At 37.3% G+C, this 22872-nt stretch overlaps 1 protein-coding gene across 3 annotated transcripts; it reads right to left on the bottom strand.

The window, feature by feature from the left end:
• Positions 1-590: 590 nt before the first annotated feature.
• LOC149064693 (uncharacterized) lies at positions 591-17224 on the bottom strand. 3 transcript variants are annotated; one of them, XM_089255216.1, is made up of 6 exons: positions 16987-17224; positions 12205-12314; positions 7347-7554; positions 6883-7098; positions 3742-3957; positions 591-1058 (listed from the first exon to the last, which is right to left on the bottom strand). In XM_089255216.1, the coding sequence occupies exons 2-6, from the start codon at positions 12235-12237 to the stop codon at positions 757-759; spliced, it is 975 nt and encodes a 324-aa protein (XP_089111342.1). In that variant the 5' UTR covers positions 12238-12314; positions 16987-17224; the 3' UTR covers positions 591-756. The 3 variants fall into 3 exon arrangements, with proteins under 3 accessions (XP_089111342.1, XP_089111341.1, XP_089111343.1); XM_089255215.1 differs by lacking the exon at positions 16987-17224 and adding an exon at positions 12628-12728; XM_089255217.1 differs by lacking the exon at positions 16987-17224 and adding an exon at positions 12583-12655 and having other exon boundaries at positions 601-1058.
• Between the last annotated feature and the right edge of the window lie 5648 nt (positions 17225-22872).

The following is a 22872-nucleotide window of genomic DNA, read 5'->3' as shown; positions in this document are numbered from 1 at the left end:
ACCACGGATGTCAATGCAGAACACCAAAGGAAAGTTGTTTTTTTCTAAAAGACAACGTTTGCCCCCCCCGCCTTCCTACATACACAGGAAGACAGACTCATCCACAAGTTCAAATGAAAACAACTAAAATGCCCAACAGACACCACAAATCTCAAACATCACCACAAGTTCAAACAGGAGCAGCTGAAATATCCACAAGACACAGAAACTTCTCTACAAGTAACAAATAGAAGCAGCTGAAATATCCACAAGACTCAGTAACTTCTCTATACAAGTAACAGTGTCTGCTCAAATATCCATAAGACACTCTGTGATTCTTCTACAATTTCATATAGAAGCAACTTTGACTTGTGTACATCAGTGCTATCTATCAGCTGTTTTTGAGGTTTTTTTTTTTTTTACTGTCTCAAAAAAATTCCTGTGACCTAGCAATGCTAACCCTGCAAATCGTTTTTTATTTGTTATTTTTCCAGTTTTTATGAATTTTTAAAATTTATACAGACTTTTTGAGCACCCTGTATTTCATCCTTGAAAAAGTTTTGTTTGGAAATTTAGTTTGATACAAACATTAGAAAAAAAATCACAAACAAAATTAGAATTTTTTTTTATAAGATATAAATTAACAGAAAATCATATTGTAAAACTACAAAAATTGCTTTTGCATTGCACAAACCAGATGCATTGTAATATTATATCTATATCACATGTCGCTTATTTTAAATATAGAATAGGCCTATCACATATTATCTCTCCCCACTAAACAGCTTTTGCAGGAGAAGATGACATAATCATTTCAGTAGATGAGACATGCTTCTTATACTTGACATACGTATACAGAACCCCTCCGAAAGTGTTCATAGCTATTCCGAGCAAATTGAGGCCATTGAAAATGATTCCACCAAAAGTGAAAGCACCGATTATTGTCTGTAGGATGCTCTTCATGACACCAACTATGCTTGTCGTTAGAGCGGAGTTTTCAGCCGTGCACAGGAAAAGCGAGAAGTTCAGAAGCAATCCTACACAAACTTGCATCATGAAACATACAATGAAACCCAAGTCTGGAAAAAAATTCAATAATTACAATAATGATTTTATGCATTTTAGATGGAACTTGACAACATTTTATGAGAAGCATTCAAATTTACTACATAACTTGTGGTTATCATAAACCCCTCATAATGGAAAGGATTCAGGGGAGGGGGATATAGGTTATTGTAGAGTAAAAGTCATACATCCCATTTTGATGGGGGTGGAACAATTATTTGTCCTCATATTATTCGGCTTTCATGCTGTTTCTGTCGATGATTTTTTTTCAATTTTTTTTTCAAGAGCTAATAAACTCATAGGTATTGTTATATCCAGGGACATCTTATCAAGGTGAAAGGTCAAGAGACCAAGTTCATTTAAGCCCCTTTAGACAAATTCAAGCATAAATAAACATGCATATCTATCGTAGACTGATTATTTTGCAATGTACCTGGCTGATTGAAAAATTATCTAGCACTTTCTAATCGGCCTTATACAGTAGACTCTTGACTGTCCGGCCTAAGATAAAAGCAATAATGAATTACAATATTGCCTTTTCACATTTGTGTAATCATTTATCAATAAACAGTAACATAAGTTTTAATAATTTTTGTAACAACTTATCCGATGAAACAAAGGCTTTCATGGTCATCATATAAAGTAAAATTCAAAGTTCTACGTTTGTTTTGTTACTTTGAAAGTATATATATTTGTACTGCACAGCAGTGTTTAACTTTTGATACAGTGGGTCTACATTAGTGAAGGTCAAGGCACCACAGACTCCCTGTAGCCAAGGTTGTAAAAACCAGTGTTTATTTCCTATTTTGAATTGAATTTCCTATTCCCCCCCCCCTCCCCAACCTCAAAATATCTAATTTAAACATGTATGTACATCGTTTATGTGTACATCTTACATTATGTCTAAATATACATTTTTGGTGCACGTTAAACTATGTATTTGATTAATAAAATTTACCATACAACAAGGGAATAATTGTTCACACACAAACACACCCACTTTTACATAATTGTACCTGCACCTTGAGTTGAATGCAGAACTGCAGCAAGAAAATTGTTTGTGGTAAAATAAATGAATTTGGATAATGAAAATTCTGAGAAATCAGGGGATGGTGCCTGAATTTTTTTTCCTCCAAATTTTTTTAACCCCGCAGAAAATGTATCCAAAAGTGTCCTGATCTGTCAAAAATAAAACCTTTAGCTATGTAACCAGAACCATAGTTTTTTTCTTCTAAATCTAACCGAAACTTTCAGAAGCTGAAGTCACATGCTTCTCTTTTTCTTGAATTCCTCACTGTTGAAGAATATCCCTGCTTCATTAAATTAAATTCTGAAATATTTTTAAAAGAGCAGTAATAATTAAAAACTGATCTGGCTAAGAGAAGGAGATAGCAGTCATTCTGAGGATTCATTACTCTGGAGGTGTTTTCCACTTGTCCAAATTAGCAGGGCTCCCACTCAAAAAAGTTAGAAAAAGTAGGAAAAAGCAGGACCAAAAAGTAGGATGGGGGAGTGCACTAGCAACCAGATAATTCTTTTCTGTTCTAATATAAATAACATTTTTTTGGAGTCTTACAGTACAATCTGTCAACTCTCGTCGACAATGCACAGCAAATTATATGAAGGCATGTAAGATTTTTTAAGAATGATGCTCTTTTAAGACCACTTTCAAAAGCACAGTGCAAAATGTGTAAATTACAAACTTCAATGTTTATTTACATCTTTTTTATATAAATGGGGAAGGGGGAAAAGGTTGCTTTTGATAGAAAAGAATAGAAAAGAAACAGTGTAAAACAGCAAACTTAATTTTTCTCTTTTCTTCATTTTTAAATTTTTTTTTTCATATTTGGCAGCAATTGGAACCATAAAGCAATATGAATTCATAATCGGAAATCCTGTAAAATTTGCACAATCTAGCATTGCAGGCTAAATCCGGAAAGTTGGCAGGTCTGGATTCAATAATTGCTTTACTACTACTACTTAACCTCCACCAGACCAATCGTGGCTCCTGCTATGTTCCCCTAGGGGGATATAAAAATTGACTACTTAACTGCACACACACATGCACCTTGTACACATTTCTCTTCGATTTCTAACGAATCGACATATGCTGGAATGTGTGTTCTGAATGAATGTGTGGCCCCTAACATATTTATGTTACAGAGTTGCGTTTGTTTTGTGTTTGTGCTGACATCTGTCTTCCATTTTCTGAAGTAAAGATAAAAATGCTTGAATTTTCATGTTATGTCAGTATTGTGTTGTAGGTCTGCCTGCTCTTTGACTCTCTTTATAAATGGGAGACCAACTCGCATTTGCATCTCGAAGCTGGAATTATTGCTTGACTGCATGTTTAAAGTGAAACCTTTGATTGTATCTTCCAAGTTTAAAATTGCTGGCATTAGCAACAAACAGTGTTTACTTAAGTGTATCACACAATTCTCTCCATAAAAATTGATAGTCTATTTAAATGGGTGTTAGAATCAATAACAAATACCAACATCGGGTATAAGAGTTCTGCAAATGCCTGACTATATTTGACCAGTAAGAAATGAAATGCATATTGGAATTAGGGACACATTATATTCTAGTGAATGCAGTATGATAATATGTATTAAGTAATTTTTGCAGTAATAAGCCTATACACAACAAATTATAATTAGACAGTGATATGATGATTATCATGCCGTTCATACGTACCACCAATGCCCTGGAACTCAATAAGTTCCCTCGACTCGTAGACTAGACATAAAATTGAGAAAACTGGAAATATGTTATAGCTGTTTATATACAGTATCTGTAGTGCTGACATGCTTTCTGCACACCTCTGAATGAACGTCAGATACAGTCCTTGAACAAGAACACTCACGGCACCATATGCATAAGCCACAGCATGGAATTGAAGATCTCCCATCCCTAGAAATAAATATAATTTTTTTATCCGATATTGTTTTGAAAAAAAAAAAGTTGATATAACAATTCTTATTTTATGAATACAAGTGTTTCCCCCCTCTTTTCATAGTGGCCACACTGCTGTAAAGCAAGACAATGTTGTTTATACAAGTGTTTTTCATCCACTAGTCCGTAGGAACTTTCTTTTGGTCCATGCGAAAAGTTTCACTCAATGTATGTAGCTGTCCCATATAATTTCGGAGTGAAGAAATAAAATACTTCTAAAATTTGTTCTAGCCACTACTATTAAATCACACATGCACCTTGATATTAACCACAGATGCACTTCGATATTAACCACACATACACCATAATTCTCTGCAAAACTTCTAACAAATTGGTACATGTTGAAATGTGTATGTACATACATGTGAACCTGCCGTGAAGTTCCTTTTTTTGTAATGCTTGTTATAGTGCTGCCATCTATTTCTTGAACTGTGAGTGAAGTGCAATGATTGAAGATATGTGCTGTTGTAGGCCTGTTGCGAAACTATTCAATGGGGAGGTCGGTTTGAATTTGTGCCTCAAAGCTGGGAAACACAGAAAACCAACTTCACCAGAAAACCACTACTGCAGCGCCGGTGGGTTTAGAATCCTGGTTCCTCATGACCCAAGTTCGTCACTATGACCAGTTGACCACTACAGTGGCAGTTTGTTCTGTCAGCCGGTCTGCAAATTATTCCTACTACTTATCTTTTGCCAGTCCACTTAGTTATTTTCCCCCCATTCATATATTTACTGTCGGTAAACAATTTTTTTTCCCGTATTTATTTATTTTATGCAGTTCTGTAGGCAAATCGTTTTTCATATTTATCTTTTGCTCGTCTGAAAATTATTGCGCCCTTTTATTTACCTCTTTTGTGGGTCCCATAATTATTATGTGTGGATCTATACATTTTTTTTGACGGCCCATAAATTATTCCTATCTCTTTATCTTTTGCAGTTTGCAAATTGAATTTATTACTTTCCCTGCTAGTCTGTAAATTTTTTCTCATTTCTGCTCATCCACAGGTGTCAAAAGGTTGAAGAACACTGTTTTATACCGCAAAATAGTTGCACACACTGCTTCAAAGTAAAGGGACTTCATTTTCCTATTAAATAAACAAAATTGCAACACCACAGGAACTATTGTGAGAGAAAGCGGTCTTAGATGCTTTGAAAGATGTTCTCAAAACAGAAGTGGCAGAACTGGATAAAATTGGACGTGTTAGAGGTTATACACCACAACAGTGTCACCAACGATTCCATGATGCTTACAGGCATCTGCATTGCCTCGGAAATAGTAGCAAGATAGACATCACTGTAGAATTCTTTCTTTTGACCTCAGAGAGTTAAGCCCTGACTTAAAGGATGGTGTAAGTTTTGAGTTAGAAATGGTGAGTATGAACTTTGAGGGCTTTCATCAGAGGGCAGCACTTAAAGTTGAACTTTTAGGGGGTTTTAAAGACATTAACAAGAGACGCTGGAAAATGTTTAAACATATGCAACATAAGACATGGCTGATTCATTGAATCGCTACAGTTGGAAATCATCTATCTTTAATACAGTATAAGTATATCAATATGAAAGCTAACAGTTAGAGGGAAAAATTCATTATAAAAGACTAAAAGCTTTAGGTGAAGAAGGCTTTGGGAGCTCAGGAAGGGCATGCGCAGATTTTGTGTAAACCAGGAAAGAAAAAAATTTGTGCACATTTAGGGGAGCTCAATGGAAAAACAATGTTTTTGGGAAGCTCAGGTATAGAACATGTACAAATTTTTGAAGATAAGAAAAAACGTATGCAAATTTCAGAAAAAGATGCTCAATGGAGAGCCATAGAATGTTTTGAGAATCCAGGAACGATGTGTAAAAATTTTAAATTAAAAAAGAAACAAAAATTTGTCAGAATTGTAGAACCTTCCAGTTTTATGTCTTTTTTGATCATATAACTGATGAATAAGACTTTCTTGGGCCCCCAGAGTCCATTACACCACAGTGATGGTCTAGTGATGGACTCCCATCGCAGGGTACAGGGATCCAACCTCACCGGCACCACAAGAGTGGTTGGCGGGAATTGTTTGGTCTTCTTTGGTTTTCAACTTTGAGGCGTGAATGCAAGCTGATCTCATTACAAGTCTCGCCACAGAGAGCAAAAGGCCTAAAAATGGCACAAATATTCAATCATTACACTTCACTTCTGAAATACAGATGGCAGTACTGAAAAATCAGACAACACTAGATACACATGGGCAATAGACCTGAGTTGTGATCGGTTTGAAAGAAAGAAAAGAAAGAGTCAATTGTGAATTTGAGTTTTGACTACAGATTTCTCGAACACCAGCGATTAGCATCATCAAGAGATAATGATGATAATAAGATAATATAAACTAATGATGCTAACCGCTGTTGTTGGAAAAATGTTGAGCAGATACTCAAATGTTATAATGTACCCCTAGAAAAACTTTCATTGTCCAACAGCTGCAAACTAATCAGTCACATATACCACTTTTATATTAGCAAGTTAATGTCAATAGTAGCAGCTGATTCTTTATTCTGAGTAAAACAACCTTAGTTTCAAAGCCTTTGCAAATTGGGAAGACTCACAGCACACACACATTTGATGTTCAAGATCCTAGAATTTTAACTGGCAGTTGGACGTCAAATACTTTGAGAATCAACCTGTGCAACATTTGTTGTATACTTTTCTCGTTTCTGACAATTGAAAATGAAAAGAACGTTCCTGGTAAACTCTAGTAAATAGTAGATACTATTGAAAAACCAATATCATTTCATATTACACAAATAATTTTATACCATTTAATAAGTTTGTTTAAAAAAAAATAAAAAGGTTTTTAATGTCATGCATAATGGAAATAAAGTACACAATGCAAATATAGCCCTGATAACTACCTGCGAGAACACAGCCGACAGTAATGAACAATACTGCAAACACCACATCTATGCTCGGCATATGCTTCCTGAGAAATACAGTAGACAGAACCAACGTAACAAGCGGGGTGCATCTCTTTATAATTGCGTACATCGGAATGGACATCCCACTGAGTGCGTGCAATGATGTGACTGAATGCGCTGCTGAAAATAGTGAAGCCCAGAAGAGTGAAAGACCTAAAAATGAGCAGATATATAGCTTAGTCATTAAATTGAATCAAAAAGAATACTAGGAAACATTCTCTGTAATAATGATTAAATGAAAGCCTTTAAGAGATATGAATTTACTGAATAACGACGAAGAAACTATTTTTAAGACTCAAATGCGGGCCGTGCATTAGAGTTCTTATTACCATTATTAGACTTTAGCGAATTCTAATTCACTATTTAGTGCATGAAGAAAAAAAAAGTAACAATAGTCTTACATTGAGACATGCTGAACTTTGTTATCTTGCTGTATTGAAAATTTCGACAAACTTCCATGGTTATGATAGACAGTGCCATTTGACAGCTCATGATGAAAAATGGGAAATTGAAACCATACGATGAAACAACTGCCTTGTTTACAAATGCCATAGACGTTGAGCAGAGTCCATAGAATATGGCGGACAAGACATTTCTAGAATATGATCCCTACAGGGAGAAAAAATAAATTAGTAAAATAAATTAAAGTTACTAGAGAGAAGAGTTACTAGGTATCACGAAGATTTTGACCGCTGGTGATGCAAAGATAAATCCAGTGAAGAAAATTTAACTGCCCTTGTGGGCAGTTAAATTGCTAGATCACTATGCTACAAAGGCCACGAATCTTCTCTCCTTATAGATTGCGTGCGCTGAACGGGACTGTACATGGACACGGCCAGACATAACTCAGGCCAAAGCTCATATTGCCGACATTGCCACCAGATTATGACTTATCCAAAGATGATGTCACTCTCCGCTATTAATGCAAAGGTTTCGACAGCTGGCTAATGCAAAGTTAAATCCAGGAAAGGAAATTCCTGAAATTTTTTTCCTGGATTTATCTTCACATCAGCCAGCTGTCAAAACCTTCGTTTGCGGAGAGTGACATCTTCTATACTAAGTATAGAAGAAGTGTATTAGTGTATTTGTTATCCTGATTGTAACAAAAAAACATCAATGAATGTGTTACCTGCGATGTAATGAAAGGTGACAAAGGCTGTAAAAAAAATAAAATTCATACACAGCATATTTTGCAGAAACCATGTGGTGTTTTGCAACCTACGATGTTACATGTGCATTAAATCAGCAGCATGACAGTGCTTTTGGAAAGTAGAAATTCAATAAGAAGCTACATGAATAGACGTGCCTTCCAGCTTATTCTCACAGCTTCAGCTTTGCGATCTTATTCAATGACAAAAGACTGTTACCGTTAACTGAGTTACCTTAAACATGGAACGAACAGTCTGGCCAGGGTGCACAACAACTTTTCGGTCTGTGAACCAGATGTGAGAGATGGCTACAAACCGGTGTAATTATGGAACTGAATGGACCGACATGTATATTTTTTACAAGCATTTTTTTGCAGGCAGGAGGTTATGCACCCCTGCTGTAAGACATTGCAACTTCGTAGTAGTGCGATCAAGTCAAGTTTGAGATATTACCTGCTCGCATAAGGAATTAAAAGAGAGAAAAAAAGGAAAAATTAGAAGTCAAGAAATCAACAATAATAGTGCAAAACATATTCAACACTGAAGATTCAGGCATGATGTGTTTATACCATGGCTTGACAAATATAAAAAAATGCTCAGGCGCCAGCCAAGTTTCCTAGGAGCAAAGCATGGTTTCTGCTAAAAAAAAAAAAACAACCCTAACTTAGATAATATATATATTTTTTCAATTTTTCTTATATTCATTAAATTTTTCCTATATTAAATAATGAAATCAGAAAATTAGTTGTCATCCTTACTCATATATATTTAGCGACAACATATAGAAAATTTTAAGCACCAATACTCTGATTGGTTTACTACATTTTTTACAGCTGTCTTATAATTATAATCAACCATTTTCAATCCACTGCTGGATGAAGTTCTCCTCTAAATTTTTCCATTTTACTCTGATGCTTTAGCCATCCAGTTGATTCCAGTCACTTTTCTGATCTTGTAGATCCATCTTGCGTGGGGGCAACTTCGAAGACATCCAACACCATGGGGGGGGGGTACCAAATCCAGGATACCTGTGGTCCATCTGTTGTCTCGTCTTCTTGCAATATGTCTTGCCAATATTTCTATTTTAAATATTTAATTCTTTTCATGATATATCATATACCTTTGTGTGGCTTCTTATCAAAGTGATTTGTTTTCTGTTTCTTCTTGTGATGCCTAATATACATCATTCCATGCTCCTTTGTGTTGTCTGTAGCCTTTGCATTGTCTTGTTTCTGAGTGTCCATGTTTCAGCTTTATAAGTCAGTGCTATAGTAGCACACACTGGTTAAAAACTTTTCTTTCCAAGCATAATGGCTCATCAGCTGTCTATTGGTCTTTGTATCAGTCAGAAACATGACATTTCAGGTGGCATAAACTTTAGATCAGTGTTTCTCAACCACTGGGAAGGTTAACGATTCATTTTTTACCCATTTATACCCCATTAGGCGTGCATATAACCAGGTCTTCCGCTCACATAAAAGAAATCAGCCAGGCTGCAGGCTTCCAAAGGTTGAGAACCACCGCTTCAGATACCCTTCAGAAAGTCACAAAACGTTTTGCACCTTCAGGGGTTCAAGTGCCCATCATCCATTTTAGAGCAGCAAATTTCATTTTCGGAGCAGAACTAAAAACTAACTATATCTGCAATATAAGGAGTAATTTCTTCTGTGAAATGCCAAAAGTTTTGCCAAAAATGGGTGGAACGAATAATTCCAAATAAATTTCCTTCACACATTAAAGTCCATTAAAATTTTTTCTGAAGTATCTTATCTGTCACTACTAAAGCACACATTACTGAAATGACGAATAAATATTACTACTCTTTTCAAATTAAACACAATGTATACTAAAAACCTATCCAGCAAGAATTTCTGCTGCTTTAACACCAAATCGTATTTCTTCCGATATAGCAAAAAAAAAAAAAAAAAAATTTGGGGGCAGAATATAATAAGGGTTTCTGTGAAAAAAGATTAGCTTCTCACAGAATTTAAAGAAATGATTAAATTTAAAAGCAAAATGCAAAAAACGAGAAAAATATAAATGACCTACCTTATTTACTTAAACAATTTCTTAACATAATATAGAATGTTAACAGATTAAAAATGTTTTTTTTATCCTGCTGTTTTCTCAGTTTGAAGCCTTTCTATATGAATCATGAGTCGCTTTCAGAAGTTCAGCATCTCAATGACAATTTTTTTCAAATTTTTCGTGCCCTTGAACATAAGATTTTGTGCGTCTTATTTCATTAAAGCATTTGATGGACAGATTTTTCACTGCTCAAACAGACTTTTGATAACACTCTGAACTATCTTTCACTGTCTTCGTTACCATGTGCTAAAGATAAAAAAGCCTTCACCAAAATTGGCAAAATTTTGAACTTTGGGCTTCTTTCAAGGTTACAAAGTTTGAATATGTCTGCCCAATATCTATCTATCTATTCTTTGAATCATTTGATCATTTTTGTCGCACCACGGTCATTTTCTGCACACGAGGGCTAATTAGACCGGGACCTACAATTTATTGCCGATTCCGAACGGCAGGCTTGTTTTTTATACTCGTCGAGGGGTTAGCGCACCAACCCCTCGATGGGGGACTCCCTGCGGTAGCAATTTTTGCTGCGGTCAAGTCGCCGTTTTTTGTTGTACCCCTGTGTCAGGAAAGTTTTCTGACAAGGACGAACTGGGTATCGAACTCGCGACACCTCTAAACATCCTTTGGTACTTTAGGCGAGCATCTTATCGACCGGGCTACCGCGCCCCTTCTATTCTTTGAACTGATTTCACTCCTTGTAATGGTTTGAATTGTAGTGCAACTAGGAGGTGGGGGGGGGGGAGACGCAAATTTTATTCTGAAGTCTTTCTTTCAACATTAGAAGGGGGCGTCAAAATGTGTGCTTGCCCTGGGTGACCAAGCATCTAGTTGTGGCCCTGAGTGCAACTCATTTATCACACATAATTGATAGTTCTGTTGGTGATGTAATGTTAAGCAACATCCCAGCAATATGTGAGGGAGTAATGTACCATCCCAGCAATGCACAAGAGAGAGAGTGTGTGCGAAAAACAAGACAAGGGTGCAAACATTTCATTCCCCAACAACATGTTTTGGAAAGGTAGGATATTTATATATGATAGTATCTCACAGAAGTTATGTAAAATGAGCATGCTCCTAGTACAAACTCCTTCTTTGACTTGTTAAGAGCATATCCCTCCCCAACCAATGCAGAGGCGGACCGTGCGGTGATATTGAGTGCACTATAAGATGGGTGCCAAATGGAGTTGAAAGGGTGAAAAATGCTGTCTTTGAATGCAGGTTAGTAGCCGCGAAATTACCGTTATTTTCAGTATATAACCCGCATGAGAAAAAACTCACAGAAATTGGAAAATTTGGAATATTCATTCAGGGACTCTGATAGCCTGTGGGTTATACCACTAACAGTACAGGACTTTGTACTTCAAGGTGGTAGAACTACTTTTCAAGGTCACGAGATAATGCGATTGTGGTAGAGGATGAGAAGTGAAAAAAAATTAAAGGTTCCCCCTCCGTATCTTTTTCCTTGTTTCGGAAAGAATGCATCCAAAACAAATGTGAAAGCTGAGCCCATAGAGTCAATTGTCACGTCCCGCAAGTGCCAATGTATTTCAACAGACCAATGTACAAAATACAACTGAAATATATATTTCTTCACGTAAATAAAGCGTCCTGGGGGGGTGGGGGTGACTGAGGGTGCCTCTGGCCAGTGTTTGGGCTCATGGGCCCCTCCTGGGCTTACCTCAGGGTGAGGGAGCTGCAGGTTCGCTCGGAGACAAGTAACAGATACAGAGAACTGGCCTAACGGCCTGGAGCCCAAAATCATAAAGATCAAGAACTGGGGGCACTGGAAAGAGGGGGCAGGCACCCGAGCCTTCTGGAACTCCATTTTCAGCCAACTCTGAGAGCATGAATATGTTACCCATAACACACATTCCAGCATGTACCGATTCGTTAGAAATTCTACAGTGTAATGTGTGTGAAGTGCATGTACGCTTACATAGTAGTAGTCTGTGAAACAGCAATAGAATAGAAACAACGAAACAATCCTGAATATTTTACAAGAGGAAGGTTTCAAGCTTACCATTGGGACACAGGCGTCTTGAATTAATCTCATGATTCACTCGGACTATTCATTCCAATTACAAGCTGAAGCAATTTGTATGCCGTTTCCTCTCGGGTGATCCATTGATGCTATTGCGAAGAGAATAATTATGTGAATAGTGTAAACTCAAAATGTTTACATACAATGCTTTACTGAAAAAATATTTATGTAAGTTACGCACAATGTACAGAATCTAATCAACACACAAAATGGTAGCCCAGACTTTAAAAGACATAATATATGGATTAATCAAATTTGCCTGGCACCTGTTCAAACCTCGATAGAAAATATTTTATGGAAAATAAACAATTTTAAGTAATCAAATATATACAATTAAATATACAAAACAACTTTTACTTGTAATCATTTAATGTAAAGAGCAAAGGGAAACTTGAAACGTACCGCCCATCTACATGTGAGGGTCATTTTCAAACCAAATTATCGGGATGGACGACCTTGACCAATTGTTTGGTAACAGTAAAAAGTATTTTTATCCATTCTCCTATAACTGAACTGATTTCAAATAGCCGTAAATTCTCTAGAGATGACGCTAGTGACTGCATCCCTTAATTCTTGTGGTTGATAAATACTGACCATATATTTTTTGAGAAAACTTTGATTAAATTCATCTTAAATTCATGGAATCACCAATTGGCGTTGAAAATGATGCCAAAGATGAGCAGAATTGCCAATTATAACTGAAATTACTTAAAAATCCCCAATGGTGGGAAATGAAGCGCCATTTCCCACCATTGGGGATTTTTCAGTGATTTCAATGATTTCAAACCGTAATCTATGGGGGTTCAAACTATTCACCCTATTCGAACGTGTCCGTTGATGGGAGTTATCCGCTAATGGGTGATGTCAGTTATAGCGGATTTCACGGAAAAAATTGTCATTGCTCAACCACGATTTGTTTCCCATATTAGGGAAGGGGTGGTTCATCTTTTTTTCCTTTTCGTTTTTTTTACTGAAAAAATTACAATCTCGAGGGGGAAAGGGGGGTGAACCCTCGAAAACCCTCCTTTTCGTAAAGCAGTGGTTAGTGCTGGATGACTGATTATTATATCAACCCCTTCACGTTCAGGCTTTTAGCAACAAATCGGAATGATCCTTATTTGAAGTATCAGCGATTGAAAAAAAAAAAGAACAGGTTTCCTTGTATGCATGTTAGAAATACAAGGGGGAAAAAAGATTAGTGCAGTAGATTTGACTTTGGCACTCACCTTAGCCAATAAGACTATCGGTTGCATTTGTGCGAATGTAACCCGTACGATTACTGGTTTTAAAGTTTTATAAAAGAAATTTTATCAAACTTTTATAGTGTAATCCCGGCCATAGAGGTCTGTCATAAATTCCAGCCAAGATACCTAAGGTGGTGGACTTGCGATGGTAATCCCGTCGAGAAAAATTTTCCCGAAAATTTCCCTTCTGGGTAAGTTTTTTTCCTATTTTACATTTCGAAAAATATACAGCCATATATCAGGAAAAAATACGTAGTAAAGCATTCACACTAGAAAAAAGTATTGCACTGCTTTTATTGATTTTTTTCAAAAAAATATTTTGTTTGATGAACTCTCAAAATTTTCCGCAAATGCTAAGAAATTTCCTGTGCGGGCAAATTTTGGTCAATTTTTCCCACTAGTTACCATCACTGTAGTGGACAATCATGCTTGTAAATTGTCTTTTCTTAATCGTAACTATTCATGTTTTAACAATCATCAAATATATATTTTTCACCTCACATAGAAACTGACGCAAGTGTACGTTCCTCTTTTCCCCTCTTTGGCACAAATCCCATTGTTCGCGATCACAGCGGTGCTCACTGAAGTTTCCGAGAGAGTACTCGATGCTTGCCCAATTCCGTACTTACAAAGAATACTTATGGTTTGGGAGCATTGATAGATACTCGAATGAAACACGCCATTGAAGTCTTCAATCGGTTCAGACAATTGCTCAAGGTGTTTTCCCTTCAAGTTATTTTTGTAAACTAACCAAACGTGTCAAGCTTCGTGGCAGGGCATCTAAACATCTCCAACAGCTTCATTTTCGATTTTTACACGTGCCTAAAAATATCTTCCCCTAGCGTCATTTGCTGTTAAGTTAACTTAATACACTAATTTCTGAAATGATGCATATTTTAGCAATACACGTACGTTTATCTTTTCTTTTGGGGAAATTTACGTTCATTATTATTCGATAAAATTTATTAAAGTTGAGCTCAATTGTGATGAACTTTGTTGCTGCCAAACATCGGTTAATATATACATATTTTGTTCTCGTGAACTTGAATCAGTAAAATATTGATTTTTATTGCACAGTGAGTGAGAATATGTTTCAGTTATTGAAAAGTTACTTCAAAGGAACCAAATTTTCGGGATATGTGTTCTGGGAATATTTAAACTAAAGCAAGGGACTACAAGAAGATCTAATATAAATAATTATGCCATGTAAGCTATGACGTTATGATGCGTATTTGACTACACACATTAACATCTGCTTTAACTTTGATAATTTCAATATAAGTTAATTTCGGTTTCACTACAGACAACTATTGTCCACTATAGACAACACTTTTTGATTTTATGTCTTTTCTTCCTTTAGAATCTTTTTTTTCAGATATTATATACAATACTACAAATCTATTATTTTTATAATACAGGGTGATTATAAAAAAAACTATCCCGACATATGGGCCCCTAACTATCATACTATTCACAGAAACTGAATGAAATTTTGGCATAAGGTATTTTGAGGTATGCGCTCAAGAATGATATGGAAAACAACAGTGTCAGTCTAACAGTTACGGTTACAGTGAGAAAATTTCGAAAATATCAAATGGCAACACCAAGTTTTTTGTATTGGAATGTGATCTCCATTGTGAAAAACCCTAAATAGTGTTCGAACGGCAACTGTAGCATGAAAATCACCGGCGGTAGATATGCTAAAAGTGAGGACAACCAATAAGGACAGAGAAGCAGCATAAAATAAAGCATTTTATTGTGTTTCACAAATTTTTCACATGACCTTGTGGAGGACTAATCAGGCTGGGATCTCAGCCGAAGAAACGGTGTGACGAATGAAACGAACATTAATGCTCTGGTGCACGGCAAAGTCCTTTTTAATTTTTCCTTGCCTAGTTTTTTTAGGGATTTTCGTGCTACAGGTACCATTCCAACGCTATTTAGTGTTTTTCAGTATGGAGATCGCATTCCAATACAAAAAACTTGGTGTTGCCATTTGATATTTTCTCACTGGAACCGTAACTGTTAGAGTGACACTGTTGTTTTCCATATCATTCTTGAGCGCATACCTCAAAATACCTTATGCCAAAATTTCATTCAGTTTCTGTGAATGGTATGATAGTTAGGGGCCCATATGTCGGGATAGTTTTTTTATAATCACCCCGTATTTGAGAGTATTGAGCACACTTAAAAGGAAATCGAATGGATAAAGAGTTCTTAGGACAGGAAATTAATAACTTTTAACAAAATATACAAATACCAGGAAGTGAATTTAACTTAAGCAAGAAACCAAGTACCAACGTCATTTGTCATAAATGAGGATGAAACGAAGTGTCCGTTTCAAGACAGGGGCATTCAAGTATTACGTCAGCATCGATTGGATGGGGGGTTTCGGGGTTGCTGATTTTTGATGATAAGTGGGGAGGGTTTTTTTTGAATTTTTGCCCACTTGAACAATCTGAAAATGTACCACGGGACACTCAAGCGATCTGTAAATGTGCTGAAGTTTATATATAGTTCATTTTTCCAAAATTAGGTTTGAGGTGGTGGGCCACATTTGACTCGAGGGCAATGAATTTTTCAAAGAGAAATTTTGAGTTCTTATTCTTTAAGCAGCATTGAATTTAACAGAAATTGATTATAATAACATATCAAGGTATTTCCTTCCGAATTTTTTATTTTTTGCATAAAAAAAGGAGGGGAAAAAAGATCGTCGGGTGGGGCATAGAGGTTTCGTGACCACCCTCCCCCCGTACGTATGTGATCCCAATATGCGTTAGAAGGTAGGGAGGGGGGGCAGATCTGACGAAATTTCGCTGACAAGGGTCAGAGTTTTGCTGACTGGGGCGGGGGGGGGGGGTCAAAAATGGCCAAAAATCTTAATACTTGAACGGCCCCACAGTTTCAATTTCGATAATCATGCGTTCCAAGATAAATTAGTTTCGTCTCCTAGTGCCATCTATCTTTGATTTTCCATCCATGAATATTAGTTACAACTATACTTTTTAATATTTCTTTTACCTGAAGAATCAATTTATTAATAATTCACAGAATATTTGAGTATTTAGATAAATATATTATTTTATAAGTGGTGGTAATAATAATTGGATACAGTGAAATATCTTTTGATACGATGTTTCTGTTGCCTTCGTGAACCCGAACCATTAAAATAATGTAAAAAAAAACACTGTTTGTTGCAATGTGTATTACGTAATGCCTATTTATTATGTTCTTAATGCAGGAACTAGGACTGGACTAATCTATCACCCGACATGTCTGAAGTATGTAAAAAGTGATGTGATGATCATGATGATTATTATCTCTATGTGACAATCTCGTTTATTATCTTGCAGTGAATTTTCACCCCCGAAATGATGCAACGTCTAGGTTAATTTCCTGTTCAATAACCAACCCGGATTTACGCTCCTAACAACGACGAATCTATTCAATTATCATCATCCAGTTGTATATAAACGCGTGTACAAATCGAAAAAAAAAACAAAACAACAACACTTACGTATTTCAAGCTGATGGCTTATCAATAAATCCTATGAGGATTAAACTGATTCATAACAGGGATATTGAACCGCTTCCACGTATTCGAAGGTCATATCACGTACGAAAAATGTCCGAATGTGTCTGGAAACATACGTATTCGTATATAATTTTTTTCCTCTATGGTAAAAAAGGATGTGATTCCGGTGCGGGACACTAAGCAAATACAAGCAAGTAAAACGTGCGATGCTGTGGGCAAACTACGAGAGAAGAAAAAAAGTTATAATAGAAGCTATTTCCTCTACACATAAAATGTTTATATATATATATGCGTATATATTTATTTTCTAGTTTACTATTGTGTGTGTTGAGACGGTTGCAGCATTTCAAAAGCGCTGAAAAAACAAACAAACAGAAAAAAACTACACTATTCGAGATGCCACGATGACTCTTTCAGAATGTCAACCATCACAACAGCTACAAAAACATTTAAAAAAAGCAAATAAAAATAGTAATCGTCGAATCACCAATTCGAATTCTGTATTTATTACCTTGTCAACTATGCAACTACATTCGAGATCAAAAACGTTCTGAAAATAGGATCGTGGCACGACAACATATATGGAGGCGGATGCACGAGCAGCAGCCGTCGGTGGCAATGACCTTTAGCCATTATGGCGAGAGGCATCGTTTTGTTGATATACAGTATTGCGAGCGGTACTACATGGCATTAAGTGTGATCGTTTAAAATACAGCTACTTTACCGTACACGTGCGATTCGTAAACATTAATCTGAGGAATTTCTCGAATTGATGCATGCCTTAACGTGTCGTGCGCGTGCGTGGCTCTATTGCATTTGTGTTACCATAGTTATGCATGTTTCGTGTTCCACCGGTACTGCCAGATGTCTTCCATATTTGCCATAATTTAAAGTGAAAATATCCGGATTTTCATTTTATTTAAGCATCGCACAGTGAAGGTCTCCAAAATACAACTGCTATTTCTATATGGATTGTGAAATGAGGCTATTGAACATAAAACTCGACAAATTTGAATGGAAACGTATGAGGTGTTACAACGTGAGAAGAACATCACCGTGATTTCAAACTGCTGGGCTCTAGAATAGTGGTTTCCAATCTGTGGTAAGCATGCCCGTGGAGAAGGGGGTATTTGAGGGATCAGTGAGCATTAGGAAGTTTATGTCACAATATATACGGGGGAGGGGGAGAGTAAATAAGCTTCCTACGCGTTCCAGGGACATGCACACCTCCTGCACAATTCAAGGAGTACGCAAGAATCCTATGAGAGAAAAACGAATTGATCTGAAGCAATGATTCCCAACGTGGGCGTTAACGGCCCCTGAGGGGCGGTGGAATGTTCCGGGGGGGGGGGGGTGGTAGAAGCTACGGGTATAACATAGGATCCTATGGGTTGGATTGCGTTGGGGGGGGCGATGGAAGAAAAAAATTTCTGAAGAAGGGGGCGATGGAAGAAAAAAATTTCTGAAGAAGGGGGCGATGGGGCAAAAAAGGTTGTGAAACTGTGATCTAGACTTCTAGAGGAAGGTGGAAATGCTCCCAGTTTAACTTAGGCCGAGTTCACACTGCCATAGTGTTCGTTGGGTTGGGCTTTATTTCCCCCATAGATTGGTAGATCATTTGCTAGGGTTTCCAAAATTTCATGAATCATTTTAGTGTTTTTATTTTTACAATTTTCCCAAACGATAGAAAAAATTATATTCATTAACTAATCAAACATCTTAGATCCTGATCATGGGGGAGGGGGGGGGTGTAAAGGGGGTCTTTAGTATCTGCCTCCGGGGTACTTTGAACATAAAGTCAAGGCTTGGCAGTTGGATAAGCGGACATTGTTCGTTAGGATGGAATTTAGACTGTTTGGTGCTCAAAACGCCTCGCGGTTACAAGCCAGTAAGATCTTGATGATCTTTAAGACCAGTTCTTCCTTAGAAGAGATATATAAACTCCCTTATACCTCCTCTATAAGGTGTCTCCTTATTTACCGGAATCACTCAAATCTCATGAAACTAATAAAATAAAATTCGGCATGTGTTTTTTTAACCCGTAAAGTGCTCCCATTATCAAACGATGAAGAGCGAAGTAGCCTTCTCAATCCTCCTATATTTTATATATATGTTCTAGTTTTTTTTCATATTTCTCTGTTCTATATGGCAGGGGTGGCCAACAGCTGACCCACGAGGTGATTTTTTTCGGCCCCCGACAAGGTAAAATACTGTGTATTAAAACGCATTAAATGCGTCATCATCATTTGAGCTATTGGTTCTAACAACAGACTTCCTGATCAACAAACTATTCGCATCAATTATTTCTGTTGGCAAAAAAAAAAAAAGAAAGAAGAAAAAAAAAAAACTACCATGTTCTTTCACCTTTTCGAGCACACGAATTGCTCATAAAGTTTGGTATGAAAATTTTTTTTTTCTTCCACCTCGCTGGGCAAGTTGACTGAATGAATGAACGTCAGGGTCTCTGCCACCGGACTTATCCCGTTGCCGAGATCTCTTCCAGCCCAGCTTCGTGGCAGAGTCTCGAACAAAGTGAGTGTGTACACCTAACAGTCTGAGTGTGTAGCTAGTGTTGTGTATGATATTTCAGTGCTGCCATCTATACTTCAAATTGTGAGTGAAGTGTAATGATTGAATATTTGTAACGTTGTAGGCGTGTTGCTCTCTGTGGCGAGACTTTTTAACGAGGAGATCGGCTCGCATTCGCGCCTTGAAGTTAAGAATCACAGAAAACCAACTTCAGCCGACCACCACTGTGGGGGTTCGAACCCGGATCCTCGCATCGCGAGTCCGTCACTATAACCACTCGACGACCACAGCGGCTGGGCAAGTTGACTGTAGTGGGCTCTGTATTTGCAGCGGAATGCATATTTGATGTTCTGCTCACTGTGACGAAATTTTTCCGAAGTGAATGTGTACTCGCAATGACACCATCTAGGTATGTAGACTAATAATTCCAGAGGGCAAAAATGTCTCAAATTGCATAGTCGGGTTCCATAGGCGGAGATAGACTTGGAAGTCTGGGGAGCCACGATGATGACGATGTCAATTCATATATACATATACACATTAGATCAGTCGACTCCACCTTTGACGTTGGGGGGGGGGGGCAATGCCCCCACGGCCCCCCGTATCTCCGCCCATGCTTTGATGCCCGTGGGTCAAATTCCCCCTCTTGTCCATCCGAGATCATGAAAAGATGTCATCGTCCCCTTTCAAGAAGGGCCTTGATTCCGCTATTTCTCACGTATAGGACCCAGCTTCTGGTAAGGGCAGCCTTGCTATAATATTAAAGCAGCAACAATGCCAAGCAACGACTCCTTTATTTGTTGACCAAATATTCGCCAAACAGATCTCCAACAATACGCTTTGGAAATATTGAAACACTTGTTGAAGTTCTCATTCATGGTGCAGATTTCGTTCGGGTCAGACGCATTTGCGTCTTGCCCTAAAGGAAAGGCCTCTCTTTGAGGCTTAACTCAGACTCGAGTAAGTATAACAGTTCTTAGGGTTCGGTTTTGGGCATTGACATGGTTAGGCCGCTTTGGGGGATAATCCAGTGTTTTAGTTTGATGTTTTCTTTGTTGTTTGTTGTCATCCCGGTTAGATGAGGTCTCAGCTCTGCGGATCAGCGAGGTGCCGAGTATCTTGATCTCCTGGCTGGTTGAGTCGAGAACCCTTTGTGTTCTCGAATATCTCTCGCATCATTGGAGGTCAGTTGCTCAGCCACTTACACTTTAACATCGTCGTGGCAATGGTATCACGGGCTAGTATTTTTCTAGTCACTGTGCCAGTTGGTGCCGGGTTTTGAGGTGGTGGGCTTACTGACCCATAGAGCTGAACCCATTATTTCAATTCGAAACTGAAAATAAAGACGCAAGCCAAGCTAGATGAGACACACAAATCGGCATCGAGCATCAGGTCCACACAACCATGACTCGCACGTTCTGGAGTGGGGCCCCTAGGCTGTGATAGTTGGCTTACTCCAGACCAGGATTTTTTCACGGGCCCTCTCTAAAGTTGATTTATTGTACAAAAAACAGGATTCATCTCCTTGGGTCCGGGGCTAGAGTCCAGAGATAAGGGCAACCCTCAGAGAGAGCATTAATTTGTCCCGGTAATGCTGTTAAGACGGCCCTGGGAGGCACTCCAGGAAAAAGTCTGATTGATCAGGGGTACATCGAAATCTAGTCCCCTCCCTCGATCGAAATCTATTGTAGCTACGGTTTACGAAAAGGTGGCCCTCAGCATTTCGCTCTTAGTACATTTCGCCCTCGGACGTTTCCCTCTTCCCCGATATTTCGCCCCAAATGTTTGGGCGACTGTATAATTGAACTTATGAGTGAGTGAGTGATCATATTGTCAACCCGTTCCTCTATCGGGTGACTTCTACTTAATTATTGATGTATTTAACCAATTTCGGGCACAGTATTTTCGATGCGCGTCCCACACTACGAATTTTAACATGCAGTTCATACATCCTGTTTTTACGGGACACGAGCGTTCTCTCCACATTTCTGCAAAATATTGTTCAGCTCTCCTCTTATTTTCGTAAAAGTGTTCAGTTTGTCTCTTTTTTGAGGTCTAAACTTGTTTTTATTTTTGAATCATAAATTCGATTATCGCAATGCAGATTGTGTATGCAAGTACATTGGTAGAAGTTTGTCTCGCCTACGCCATATTGGGCATAGACACCAGAACTGAAGACTCAGCTTGCAATCCCCCCCCCCCACCATTAAACTTTGTAAAAGGGCTTAGCTCTCCCACCCCCAAGAATTCATGGATAAACAATTGTACAGGGTGGGAAAAAGTCTAGAAACGTAAAAAATGAAAAATTCATAAAAACCGGAAAAATAACTGAAATAAAAAACGGTTTGCAGGGTTAGCATTGCTAGGTCACGATAATTTTCTTGACGGGGGAAATAATAGTCGGTAGGTGGCGTTGACGTACACAATAGAGTGGATCGAAAAGTATAGGAGAAATTTTTTTTTTTCAACTACTTTTGTGTGTGTGTGTGTGTGTGTGTGGTGGCGTGGGGTGGAAAAGTTGTGTGTTGGGTATATACAGTTGCATATTAGTTTGCGTAATTTTTTTTTATTGAAATCCATTCATATCTTCCAGTGTTCCAAGCGCCCCAAAAAGTTAAAAATTCACACTTTTATGAAAATGTATTAAAAATTGTAAATTAATGAAAAATGTTTATAAATAAATATGGAATTAAAGTACAAACTTATAAATAATAATAATTTTATAATAATATATGAAGTATAAGTTTAAAAATCAAAGCAATAAATCATAAAACTTATAAAAATTGAACTTATATAATGGCTTTTTTAATTGTATTCATTTGAAGTGATTTACATATTTCTAAATATTGTAATGCTTTTTGGTATTAAAATGTTTGATATGGCTTCTTGATTTTATCCCATTCAATATGAAGCCGTGTGTCTTCTGGGCACGCACACACATTTCCGACGCCTCAGACCCTAGGCAATGCATCCTTCAACTGCTTCGGTACGGCCTGAATATTTTCACCATTCCTTCCAATGTTTACAATTCTAAATAATTTTATACATTGAATAATAAGCAATAAACGATTTTCCATTCTCTACCTATAGTATTTTCCCTGTGAAATCGATTATTTAACTCATTTTTTTTAAAAAATTCAATATTTGCATAAAAATCGATTTTTGGAAAATATTTAAGTGTCTTGAGGAGCCGGGAGAAATTAATTGAAATTGAAAAAAATTTTCAATTTCAATGCTTTCAATTTATATGCTTAAAGTGCTTAAAAGACAACTTTTGCATCCTATAAGCCGATTCTTTTATCCACATTTCGATCCACCCTAGTACACAAATCAAAGAAA

This window comes from Pholcus phalangioides, unplaced genomic scaffold (genome assembly GCF_987345545.1).
Source record: "Pholcus phalangioides strain wild (caught in Gottingen) unplaced genomic scaffold, Ppha-v1.0 ptg000042l_1, whole genome shotgun sequence".
Taxonomy (NCBI): domain Eukaryota; kingdom Metazoa; phylum Arthropoda; class Arachnida; order Araneae; family Pholcidae; genus Pholcus; species Pholcus phalangioides.
This window is presented reverse-complemented; position numbering and strand designations above follow the sequence as displayed.

What these genes read in the sequence shown, in the direction of transcription:
- LOC149064693 (XM_089255216.1), bottom strand. Translation starts at nt 12,237, where the DNA reads ATGAGATTAATTCAAGACGCCTGTGTCCCAATG. An exon ending in TGTCGGCTGTGTTCTCGCAG is followed by an intron (nt 3,958 to 6,882) that starts GTAGTTATCAGG and finishes ATTTATTTCTAG; the next exon opens with GGATGGGAGATCTTCAATTC. An exon ending in TGAGTTCCAGGGCATTGGTG is followed by an intron (nt 1,059 to 3,741) that starts GTACGTATGAAC and finishes ATTTTTTTCCAG; the next exon opens with ACTTGGGTTTCATTGTATGT.